The following is a 12,184-nucleotide window of genomic DNA, read 5'->3' as shown; positions in this document are numbered from 1 at the left end:
CTTGGACGAAGGAAGAGACAGAATCCTGTAAATTAATTATGTCACTACACAAGTTTACTTTGATCCAGCTTCAGTGATACAGTTGGGACTCCTGTGATAGATTTGAAAGTGATGACTCGAAATTAGTGCTTCTAACATAGGAGGTGTTGAGATTAACCCAATGTGGCTGAAATCTGATCAAATTCTTGAGCAATTCCATGCAACAGCTCTCAGACGAGCTGAAAAATCAGCAGCAATGAGACCAGAACTCATCCTCATGCACTTGCTCTCTCCGCCAAACACAGCTGCGAGCCATGTCTAAAAAAAAATCTGGCCTTCACCAAGGTCCAAATACACCATCACAACTGTTTCGCCAGTGTCTATCCTCAAAATATTCTTGTAGATTTGTAAAGCATGATTTTCCTTTCATAAATCCAAGCTGACCAGGACTAATCCTCTCGCTCCTCCTAATATACAGCAATAACATCTTTCATCGATTATTCATTTCAACACTTTGTTCCCTATCCTTCTGGAACCCTCTCTATCTCAGAAGTTCTCATTCCCTATTCCTCCATCCATCTAATTCCTCCTGTTCCTAGTCTACATCTGCTTTCCCCAGGGATAAAGGACAACTTGCTTCTCATTCATTTTGTGGATTCACAGCTAGCTTGCAAGGCCAAGGTGGGAATCTCAGACATTGACAAATGGGACAGCATGCGGCAGGTGGGTCAGGTCGATGGGAGGTTTGGACAGGCAAAAGGGAAATTGGGTCAGGGGATGGGAGGTTGGATCAGGGGAATAGGAGGTTAGGTCAGGAGGATGGGGGGGATGGGAATCTGAGTCAAGGGTATGGGAGGTTGGGTCAGGCTGAAAGAGGATAGATCAGGTGGATAGGAGACTGGAACAAGCAGAAGTAAGGTCGGGTCAGGGGAATGGGAGGCTTGATCAAGGGGTTGGGAGATTGTGTCAGGGGTGGAGGAGAACAGGTCAGGAGAGTGGGAGGTTGGAGCAGGCAGATGGGAGGCTGGGTCAAGGGGATGAGTGGATGGATCAGGGGGTGGAGGTTGGATCAGGTAGTGGGAAGTTGAATCAGGTGGTGGGAGGTTGGGTCAGGTGGGTGGGAAATTGGGTCGGGGTGTGTGAGGTTGGAGCGGGTAGGTGGGAGGTTGAGTCGGGTGGGTGGGTGGGAGGTTGGGTCAGGGAATGGGAGGATAGTCGGGAGATGGGAGGTTGCATCGGGGGATGGGAGGTTGCGTCAGGGGGATGGGAGGTTGTGTCAGGGGTGGAGGAGAACAGGTCAGGGGGTGAGAGGCTGGGTCAAGGGGATGTGGATGGGTCAGGGGTAGAAGTTGGGTCAGGGGATGGGATGCTGAGTCAGGGGTGTAGGAGGTTGGATCAGGGGGTGGGAGGTTGAGTCGGGGGAATGGGAGGTTGCGATGGGGGATGGGAGGTTGCGTCAGGGAGACAGGGACAGGTGAAAGTGAGGTTGGGTCAAGGGAATGGTGGCTAGGTCGGGGAGTGGGAGGTTGGATAATGGGGGTGGGTGGTTGGGTCAGAGAGATGGGAGGTTTGGTCAGGAAGATGGGATGTGGTATCAGGAAGATGGGATGTTGGGTCAGGGATATGGAAGATTGTGTCAGGGTTATGGGAGGTGGGGTCAGGGGGATGAGAGGTTGGGTGAAACAGATGGGAGATTTTGGAGCCAATGTGTTCCTACTACTGTTCATGCAGGGCTTCTGTGTGATGGAGATGGTGCAGTTCTTTGTGGAAGCTTTCGGCACATTCATACTTTCTGCCCAGTTAACTTCTCATATAGTACTCAGAAGAGAATGTTTGTTTCAGAAGAATGATGATTTGACTGCTAACTTTCGAAGGCTCTACCTGCTGTCTATCTGGCCCTCTTAAACCAGTTCCTCCCAGTTGAATAGATGCTTCACACAGTGGATTCCCTCCATCCAGAGAAAAAATTGGGGGGGGGGGGGGGGGGGGTTGTTGGGTCACATTATCTTATCTGTGCAACAAGCCCAGGAGAAATCAGGGAGCATGACCATGGCTCTTTCCAACCTCCCCAAACAGAACCATGGAATACCTTCTTCAAATTCATCTGCCAACAGAAGACTTACACAGGCACATGGATAAAAGAAAATAAAGGGTTACAAGGTAGGAAGGGCACAACATCAAGAGCTGGAGGCTCTGTACTGTGCTGTTGTGTTCTATGAGATCCTTTTATTTTGTTATTTTAAAAAGTTAACTACACATTAACCTATACTAAATATGGGAAAGATAAAACTATTGGTTTCAATCAAATTACCTATAAATTTGCATTAAATATTTAAGGATGCCATAACATTTTCCATCAGTGAAGCACAATCTGCACAATTTTCTGAAGAGACAATACATACATCTATTTTTCTCCCTTTAAATTGACGCAGGCTTCAGGCTTCAGGAATCAATGCAGTTTTTGTCTCATCAATGTGAGAAGATCACAGTAACCTTAGGTCACAGCAAGGTAAACCAAGGGAAGATGGAGGAACTCAGTGGGTTATGCAGCATCCATGGAAAGAAATGGTAACAACATTTCAGATCAAGCCCCTTTAGTCTCAATAAAAGGTCACAACCCAAAACATTGAGTGTCCATTTCTTTACATGAATGCCTGCTATTCCCTTGTTCATAGGATTCCACCATTTGCTTATTTTTGTGTTTCTCTAGGGCATTGCAGAGAACTGTTCTCAGGATGATTTTGGAGGCATCAGGTAAAATTCTTTGTCAAGGGGCAGATCTTGTCTGACTAATCTGACTACTTTTTTTTTTAAAAGAGGTACTAATGAACTAATGAGAGGAATATGATGTGGTTTACCAGTAAGGCCATTGACAAGATCCCATGTTGGAGTCTGGTCCAAAGACTCCTCTCTCACCTTCGTCATTTATCTCTATTAGACTTCACCATCCTATCAATGCTCTCATAAATCAATTCCTCTCAGTTGTTGAATAGATGCTTCACACAGTGGATTCCCTCCATCCAGAGAAAATGTGGGGGGGGGGTTTTGGGTAACATTATCAACCTGTGCAGCAACCTTGAGAGATGTATAGATTTGGACCCCAAGGTCCCTCTGTTCATCCACTCTTAAGTAACTGACTATTAACCATACACTCAGTCTTCTGGTTTGATCATCCAAAATGCATCACCTCACACTTATCCAGATTGAACTCCATCTGCCATTTTTCTGCCCAACTCTGCATCCTGTCTATATCCTTTTGTAACTTACAACAACCTTCAGCATTCCTCCAATAATTGCATCACCCACAAACTTATTGACCTATCCTTCTAACTTTTCATCCAGATCATTTATAAAAGTCGCAAAGAGCAAGGGCCCCAAAACAGATCCCTGCAAAACTCTATAGTCACAGACCTCCAGGAAGAATGCTTTCTGTCCACTCTACTCTGTACTTTCTACATGCAAACCAATTTTTAATCCACACAGCCAAGGGTCCATGGATCCATTCTGACTGAATCTCTCATGGGGGACCTTGTCAAGTGCCTCACTAAAATCTATATTGACCATATCTACTACCCTGTCCTCATCAATTTCTTTTGTTACCTCCTCAAAAAGCTCAACTAGGCTCATGAAGCATGACCTTCCCTTCAGAAAGCAATGCTGACTATCCTTGAATAGACTCCAAACGCTCATAGATCCTATCTTTAAGAATCCTCTCCAATAGTTTGTACACCACTGACATAAGACCAGTCTATAATTTCCAAGATTCTCTCTATAACCTTTTTATATAAGGGGACCCCATTTGCCATTCTCCAATCCTCCGGTACCTCCTCTATGGCCAAAGACGACTCAAAGATCATAGCCATTGCCCCAGCTTTCTCTTTCCTCACTTCCTACAGTAACCTGGGGTATATCACATCCAGCCCCAGTGACTTAACAATCTTAATATTTTTAAGAAGATCCAACACTTCCGCTTAATCTCAACATCGTCCAGCACATAAGCCTGTTCATTCTGACCTCACCCTGATCTTTTCTCTTGTGAATACTGAAGCAAAGTATTCATTTAACCATATAACAATTACAGCACAGAAATAGGCCATTTAGGACCTCGAGGCACATTGTCTCCTCCATTGTTTAGCTGCCCCACCTTCATTTTTGACATCCTTCTTTCTTCACATATGCTTATAAAGCCTTGGCATTCTCCTTAATCCTACATCCCAACAGGGGTGTACCTATGGAAAATTGCCCCCCCTTCCAAACATCTGTCACCCATCTTTTAGATAACTTTACCATAATATCAGCTCAAAAACACAAGTCAATCTCGTTAATTTTTTAATTAACAAATTGTGGCACTACATGAAAAATTATAACTGCACCTTCCTTGTTTTCACTGATGCAAATTGGTCTATCGTGATCAAAGTCACTTTTTTCATTTTCTTCTCTTTCAGCAGAACAAGGTCATCGAGTCTGCTGTGACCCGTGGAGGCTCTCAGTGCAGCTGCTCCTGAAGACCAGCAGGACGGACGGGCAGTCTTCGATACGCATTTCTTTGATGAAGTACAGGATGATGAGCACCTGCAACCTGTCGTCACAGTTCAGCAGCTTCTCAAAACACTTGGGCTTGCTCAGCCCAAACAAAAGACGCGGTCCCGAAGCCACTCGAGGCGTGGGTCGTCAATCAACATGGCCGGATCTGGCCAGGCCTCACCGCCCGATCTGCGCTCTAACAGCTGAGCTCTTGGTCGCTAGGCACATGCCAGAGTCCTGTCTCAATAAAGATCGTGGCATTTATTCTTGTTCCCATGGTAACCGACAAGTCACTTCTCCAGAGTTTGAACCATTTAACCGCAGGAATGTTGATGCACAGGCAAGAGTGCCCAAAAATTCTGCTCCTCAGACAATGGCTTATCTGACTTTAATAGAAACTGCTCAATGGTGCCCCCCCCCCCACTTCGTGGGGCACGTTCCATACTTTAGATATGCCACTGCATGCCAAGGCCTTCTCATGCTGCCTTTGAGTTCTCCCAAGTCCTGTCTTAAGCTCCTTCCATATACTTCTCATGATCCCTTCCTGTTTCCTGCTTCCCAAATCTAATGTATGCTTCATTCTTCCTCTTAACTAGCTGCCTCGCATGTTTTTTCAACCATGGTTCCCTTTTCCTACCATTTTTTCCCTTGTCCCAGTGGGACAAACCTATCCTGAACCTAGCACAAGTGGTCCCTAAACTTCCTCCACATTACTTCTGTGCTTTCACTCTTGAGCATCTGCTTCCAATTTACTCTTGACAATTCCTACTCATCCCATTGTAATTAGCCCTTCCCCAATTAAACACTGCCATTTATTGAAAATAAAATTCTGGTTAATGTCTTACTCAGAAAGCCAGAAGTATATCTAGATATGCACCCAAGTATTAAGTTGCTTTTCAAGGATATACATTTTCTCCAGGGTGATTAACATTTATAAACACTGGCCAACAACGGCCTAAGCAGCCTGCGCACTTGCCAACAAAGTGCATTCACTGCAATCCCACAAAAGAAGTTCATTTAGTTACAGCTGTTAATTTCTATCAGCCATCACTTAAAGCTGCAATGTGCTCTAAATCTAATTTATAGCACGATGCATTTTGCAATAATATTCTCAAATTTTAGATTAGTAGTTAACCTTAAAAAGATAGCAATGGCAGAGTTATACAAGGGCCCACTAAATCCAGGCTGACCTTCAAGCACTACAGCTCCGAGAAACAACGATGAGCAGTTTGAGGGACTCCGTGCTGTTTGTGGGTTTAATCTGGAATTCCCAATAGCTAACCATTGTAATTCCTTTCACCATCCCCACAGACATGTCTGTTCTCTCCTTCATTCATCACCAGGGTGAGGCTAAACATGAACGTGAACAACAACCAACACTTCATATTCATCCTGGCCAGCCTTACACCTAAAAGCACAAACAGTGACTTTTTTAAATTAGGTAAACCCAATCCCTCATCTGGATTCACTTTTTCCATCTTTTCTTTATATACTCCTGTTTTTATTGCCTACCTTAGAGGGTAAAAACACAGGATGAAAATGACAACCCATCCTGCGTTCGTTGCTTTCACACAGGTAAGTGAAGCGGTTAAAAGGCAGTTAATTCCAATCTTTTAACGGCCATGTAAAAGGGGTATCCCTCTGCCACCTCCTGTCCAATAACCTATCACTTCTTAGCCCTTCCCCACCTTCTTCCCTCTATTTTTTCTTTCCCCTTTGATTTAAAGTAAAGCCTATTTTAGGCTCGATAAAGGATCCCGCCATGAAATGCTGACTGACCATCTCTCTCCATCGATGTTCAATCTCTCCAGCAGTTCACTGTTAACCCAAGCACCATAGCCGCATGACTACCCTTCCTTGGACATCTCCACAGTTCAGCTCAACAGGAGATTCAAGGATGCAGAGTGATCCTGACACAAAAAAAGCAATCTTGACAGTGGACATGGCAATGCAGTGTCAGACTCAGATTTGGTGAGCAGGACAAATTGTTGGGATGGAGCACTGGGATCAATGGTGAGATTCGTTTGCGGTGAAGCCAAAGGGAAATTCAAACCACAAGGTTGGAGACGAGGGCTTGCCAGAAAAGGAATCTTCAGTCTGAGGCGCACTTTTATCTTGTGCAACAATGTCCAGAGAACAAAGTGCATACATTTTCCAGGAAATACTCCAAAAAAGTGCTGTTTGATGGAAATTCAATCGAAACCAAGATATAACACGAGAATGGTGTGTTACAACATCCAAATGGCAATCTGTTCTGGTGGTACAGAGATAGGTGGGAGACAAGATGTCAGAAGGACATAAAGTGAGCAAGAGCATATGAGCAGATAATATGAGATTATGAGTTGCTGTTCAGAGAGATCTGGATATCCTCATGGGGAAAAAAAACAAAAAGTGAGCATATGTGTAATTAGGAATCCAAATTGAATATTAGCCTTTACTTTAAGGAGCGAAGTACAGAATAAGGCAGGATGCACAGAGCTCTGGAGAGGCCACTTCTGGAAAACAGAACACAGCTTTGGTCTCTGTCTGGAGCAGGGTAAAAACTACATCTTTCACAGTGGTTTGCCTCAACACTTGTTAGGTATACAAAGGCTCATCAATCACATTAACCTGAACCCGATGGGCCTTTGTGACTCCAATAACATACAATCTGAGTCACTTACATTTCTAAAATAACAAGCTTAGGGGGATATGTCAGTTTTTTTAACACTGTAAGTAATGTGTGCCTGGAATGCATTGCCAGGAGTGGGGGTGTGGTGGAAGAGGCTGGTACAATAGGGACATTTAAAATTTTCTTAGATAGGCATAAGAAAAATAGAGGGTATGTGATATGGAAGGATTAGACTGGTTTACATAGGTTGACACAACATCATGGGCTGAAGGGCCTGACTGTGCTGTTTTGCTCAGTTCTATGGTCCCTGTTATTCTTCCTTAACAAATAGTTAATAATTTGAACTTCATTACATTAACAAATGGTTGGGAAGATTCTATGTACTCAAAAATAAATTACGATTTAAATTCTTGCTCATTGCAGCTTTAAGGTATAATTACCTTGTTTTTATACTCACATTATTTGTTTTGCAGCAGATTCCAGGCCAGTATCAGCTATGTAACGTGTGCTTGGTATAATTACTGCTTACTGAGTCCTACTGGCTGTAATCAACAGAACATCCCAGGACCTACCTTCTGAACCATATCTTCGTTTCTTTACTTCCTGCAACATTCTTTGTATGTTCTGGCCTGGAACCTCTGTTAAAAAATAAGTTTTGATAATATAAAACAAGGGGGAGTGTTTGTTTCTTGTCTTTTTACATTGTCCTAGCATGCTGTAAACTGGAGCTTACACATTAAATCTTCCTAAGGAATATTTGAATGAAGTTTGTTTGGCAGTGGGATTGGTGAGGATGAAGGTGGGAAGTAACAGTTGGGCTGTGTGCCAGTGATTTCCCTAATGGTGCACAGATTCATAAAATGGCACAAAAATCATTTAAAAATACTGTGAGCTTCAGTAATCGGTATGTCAGCAACTTTCTCATTCTCCAATAACTTCATTATTCTTTATCGTATTCATTTTTTAAACCATTAATGAGTGGACAAGAAGTTGGCAGACATAGCGTATAATGAAGGGGATTGTATTAGAGGAATGGTCGGTAGCATGCCTATAAGCTGCCCTGATGGCAGAATAGGCGTTCTCTCTGCAATTATGTGGACTATAATGGGATACTCATGAAAACAAGGGAGGATTCACTTAGTTGCTGGATTAAGATGAGATTCCCACAGAGAGAAGGGGAGAATGAGAGGAATGGTGTGATAAATTCCAAACTTTAGAAAAATGGCAAGTGATCTCACCAAAACTAAACAAAAAAAAGGTTGGCGGAACTCAGCAGGTCAGGCAACATCTATAGAAAGACATAGGAAGTCAAAATTTCAAGTCTTAGCCCTTCATCAGGAATGACAAAGACCAGCAAACATCTAAATAAGGTGGGGAGAGGGGACTGGGGAAGATCACAGGTTTACAGGTAATAGGCGAATGCCAGTGGTAGAGGAGAGAAAGAAAAGGATCTAAATAGTGATAAGGAGAGGGCTGATAAAGATGCTCTCTGACAGAATAGAAGGGAAGAGAGTGGGTGTTGGGCAGAGGATGGAGTCAAAGCAATGAGGGAAAGTAAAGGGGAGAGAGAAAAACAAGAGAAAGGTTACCAGAAATTGGAGGACAATATTGATGCCATCTGGTTTGAGAGTACCGAAATGGAACATTAGGGGTTGTTCCTCCAATTTGTGGGTAGCTTTAGTTTGGCAATGCATGAGGCTATGGACAGACATGTCATTGTAGGAATGGTGTGTGGAATTGAAATGGTTGGCCCCTGGGAGATTCTTACTGTTGCAGCAGAGCATAGATACTCAATGAAACAATCTCCCAATCTGCATCCGGTCTTCTTGATGTAGAAGAGGCTGCATCAAGAGTACTGGATAATGTATATTACCCCTGCAGATTCACAAGTGAAGTGTTGCTTCACTTGGAAGAAGTGTGAGGGAATAAGTGTGGGTCCTTCCCCTCCTGCCTCCTGCCAATGTTCTTCTCCTAGCATGCTGACCTTGGGTATTCCTGATGAAGGGCTCGGGCTGCCTATTGCTTTCCTTTGGTATTGTGTGACTTGTTGAGTTACTCCAGCATGATTGTGCATTGTTTCAGTTCTCTAGCTTCTGTTTCTACTGAAACAGGTACACATTTTCATTTACAGAGGTATATGCTTCTATTGACATAGGAGCTGAAAATGCTGGACAGCAGATGAAGGATGGGGGTTTCCTCACACTATGCCTTCCCTCTCTTGCCTGAGCTCATTTTGTTCCATGCTGAACTCTGAACCAATGTTCTTCCTACATCTTTACCCTCCCTCCACCAACTGAGTGAACAATTCTCCCTTCAATAAAGTCTACTTCTTTTTCTGGAATGCCCTTGGTACCCCCTCTCTCAAAACAACAGCTCTATCTCCAACCTTACTTTTCCCTCCCATGCTGCAATGTGATGTACATTCATTTCTAAAACTTTATGGTTGAATTTCTTCAATCAAATTTCCATTCTCTTCTGGTAACACCTGATGTAAGAGTCCTTCCCATCTCATTCTGCTCCTCCAGACAGTGGTCTATGATTTGGTTAGCTCCTTCATTGTTCCTCCATTGGTAAAGCCTCAATTGCTTTCTGTCCTTTCCTCCCTCCACAAGAACCATCATCTCTGGCTTCTCACTGTCCCTGAATCTACTTCCTCTAAAAAATCAGAATTAGTTTTCATGCTTGCATCAGTAGCATCCTGCTTTCCAGAACCACCTCCCATCTGACCCTACCACCAAATCACCTCAAAGCTTGACTCTCCTGCAGTGGACAAGCTGGAAATATCTCAAACTAAATATTGGGGCTACTGGCCTTATGGTTTTTGTTTCCACCACAACTCCATTCCCTAACTTTCCTCCATCTGGTAAATGTTCAAAACTGAACCAGGCTAATGATTTTGGGAATCACATTTGGCCCCAATATGAGCCTCAGACCATGACCCATATCCCCACTTCCAGCACATGGTCCACATCTATCCCTACCATTACTTACCTGCAGATCAAGATTGGTCCAATGAATTTTTTGCATAAATCTCTGTATTATAAAGTGACACAAAGCTGCAGCTGACATCCTAACTCACACCACTAACATTTCTCCATCATCCATGTGCTAACAAGCCTGCAGGGCCCTCCATAATGCTTGGGTCAAAGAAACATTTATTTTTCTTTTATTTGCCTCTGTTCTCCACAGTTTTAAAGTTGTAATCTAACAATTCACATGTGATTAAAGGACACATTCCAGACTTTATTAAAGGTTATTTGTAAACATTTTGGATTGACCATGTAGAAATTACAGCACTTTTTATACATACAGTAGTTCCCCATTTCAGGGCACCATAATGTTTGGGACATTTGGCTTCACAGGTGTTTGTGAGTACTCAGATATATTTAATTGCTTCATTGGTGCAGGTATAAGTGAACTAGGCTTGCTTCCAATCTTTTGATCATCTTTGGAGTCTGCACTTGTCATTTTTCAAAATGAGGACCAGAGTGGTGCCAATGAAGTCAATGAAGCCTTTATGAAAAATAAGAACAAAACAGTAAGAGACATCACTCAAACCTTAGGATTATCAAATCATCTGCTTGGAACATCATGAAGAAGAAAGAGCGTAATGGTGAGCTCAGTCATTGTAAAATGACTGGTAGTCCAGGGAAGACCTCCAGTGCTGATGACAAAATAATTGTTGTTCTATTGAAGAAAAATCCACAAACGCCGACAGATCAGAAGCACTTCTCAGGAGGTAGATGTCTACAGACAACTTCATGAACAGAAATACAGAGGCGACATTACAAGATGCAAACCACTAGCTAGCCACTGAAACAGGATGGCCAGGTTACAGTTTGCCAAGAAGAATTTAAAAGAGACTGTAGAACTCTGGAAAAAGGTTTTGTGGACAGTTGAGACCAAGATGAACCTGAATCAGACTGATGGCAAGAACAAAGTGTGGGGGAATATAGGCACTTCCCAAGATCCAAAGCATACCAGCTCATCTGTGAAACCTGGTGATGGGGGTGTTATGGCTGGGATATGTCTGACGGCCACAGGTACTGGTGCACTTATCTTCTTCGATGATGTAACTGCTGATGACAGTAGCAAAATGAATTTTGAGGTGCACAGAAACACCTTATCTGCTCAAGTTCAAGCAAATGCTTCCAAATTCATTGGTTGGCACTTCACTTAACAGCAAGACAATGATCCCAAACATACACCTGAAGCAACAAAGGAGTTTATCAAAGTTAAAAACTGGAAAATTCTTGAATGACCAAGTCAGTCACCCGATCTAAATCCAATTGAGCATGTCTTCCATATGCTGAAGAGAAATTATGAGAAAACATAAGGAGACAAGCAGGAGCTGAAAATGCCTATAGTAGAGGCCTGGCAGAGCATCACCATAGAAGATACTCATTACCTGTTGATGTCTATGAATCACAGACTTGAAGCAGTCATTTTATTCAAGGGACATAAAACAAAGTACTAAATATTGTTATGTCCCAAATATTATAGTGCCCTGAAATTAGGGGATTACTCAAAAAAAGTGTTGTAATTTCTACATGGTCAAACCAAAATGTACACAAATATCTTTAATAAAATCTGGAATGTGCAATTTAATCACATGTGAATACAGTTTAATTACAAATTTAAAACTGGAGCAAAGAGGCAAGTAAAGGATAAAAAATATCTTTCTCCCAAACATGATGGAGGGCACTATACATGGATCCATAGAACATTACTGTCAAGAAAATTGGCCCTTCGGTCATTCTATTCTGTGCTGAACCATTATTCTTCCTAGTCCCACTAACTTGCATAGCCCTCCATACCCAACATCTATGTGCCAGTCCACATTTTCCTTTGTGAAAATTGAACACGCATTTACCACTTAGGCTGGCAGCTCGTTCCACACCACCCCGCCCTGTTCTCCCTAAACTTTTCCCCTTTCACCCTTAACCCATATCCCCTGGTTTATATCTCACCTACCCTCAGTGGGAAAAGCCTACTTGCATTTACTCTATCAATGCCCCTCAATTTTGTATACTTTTATCAATTCTCTCCTCATTCTTCTACACTCTAGGG

At 42.8% G+C, this 12,184-nt stretch overlaps 2 protein-coding genes across 16 annotated transcripts in view; one reads left to right on the top strand and one right to left on the bottom strand.

Annotated features, from left to right (window-relative positions):
* LOC138736062 (protein CASP-like) overlaps nucleotides 1-12,184 on the bottom strand; it is a 525,702-nt gene that overhangs the window by 169,881 nt on the left and 343,637 nt on the right. For 11 of the 15 annotated variants that reach the window (XM_069884929.1, XM_069884921.1, XM_069884920.1 and 8 more), the window contains one exon: nucleotides 7,687-7,752. The exons of the other annotated variants lie outside the window; for them this stretch is intronic. In XM_069884929.1, the coding sequence (XP_069741030.1) occupies nucleotides 7,687-7,752 (66 nt within the window). The remainder of the gene's footprint in view (nucleotides 1-7,686; nucleotides 7,753-12,184) is intronic. 15 annotated transcript variants of the gene reach the window in all.
* Nucleotides 2,504-5,915, top strand: LOC138736792 (uncharacterized). Its single transcript, XM_069886826.1, has 4 exons — nucleotides 2,504-2,547; nucleotides 2,690-2,733; nucleotides 4,428-4,939; nucleotides 5,781-5,915. Exons 1-4 carry the CDS (start codon nucleotides 2,504-2,506, stop codon nucleotides 5,913-5,915), a joined length of 735 nt encoding a protein of 244 aa, XP_069742927.1.

This window comes from Narcine bancroftii, chromosome 6 (assembly GCF_036971445.1).
Source record: "Narcine bancroftii isolate sNarBan1 chromosome 6, sNarBan1.hap1, whole genome shotgun sequence".
NCBI classification, from domain to species: domain Eukaryota; kingdom Metazoa; phylum Chordata; class Chondrichthyes; order Torpediniformes; family Narcinidae; genus Narcine; species Narcine bancroftii.
The sequence above is the reverse complement of the archived record's forward strand: the minus strand, read 5'-3'. Positions and strand labels throughout refer to the sequence as shown.

Coding starts and splice junctions, on each gene's coding strand:
- LOC138736792 (XM_069886826.1), top strand. CDS start 2,504: ATGGAGGAACTCAGTGGGTTATGCAGCATCCATGGAAAGAAATG. Junction 2,548..2,689: donor AGCATCCATGGAAAGAAATG/GTAACAACATTT, acceptor GTGTTTCTCTAG/GGCATTGCAGAGAACTGTTC. Junction 2,734..4,427: donor GATGATTTTGGAGGCATCAG/GTAAAATTCTTT, acceptor CTCTTTCAGCAG/AACAAGGTCATCGAGTCTGC.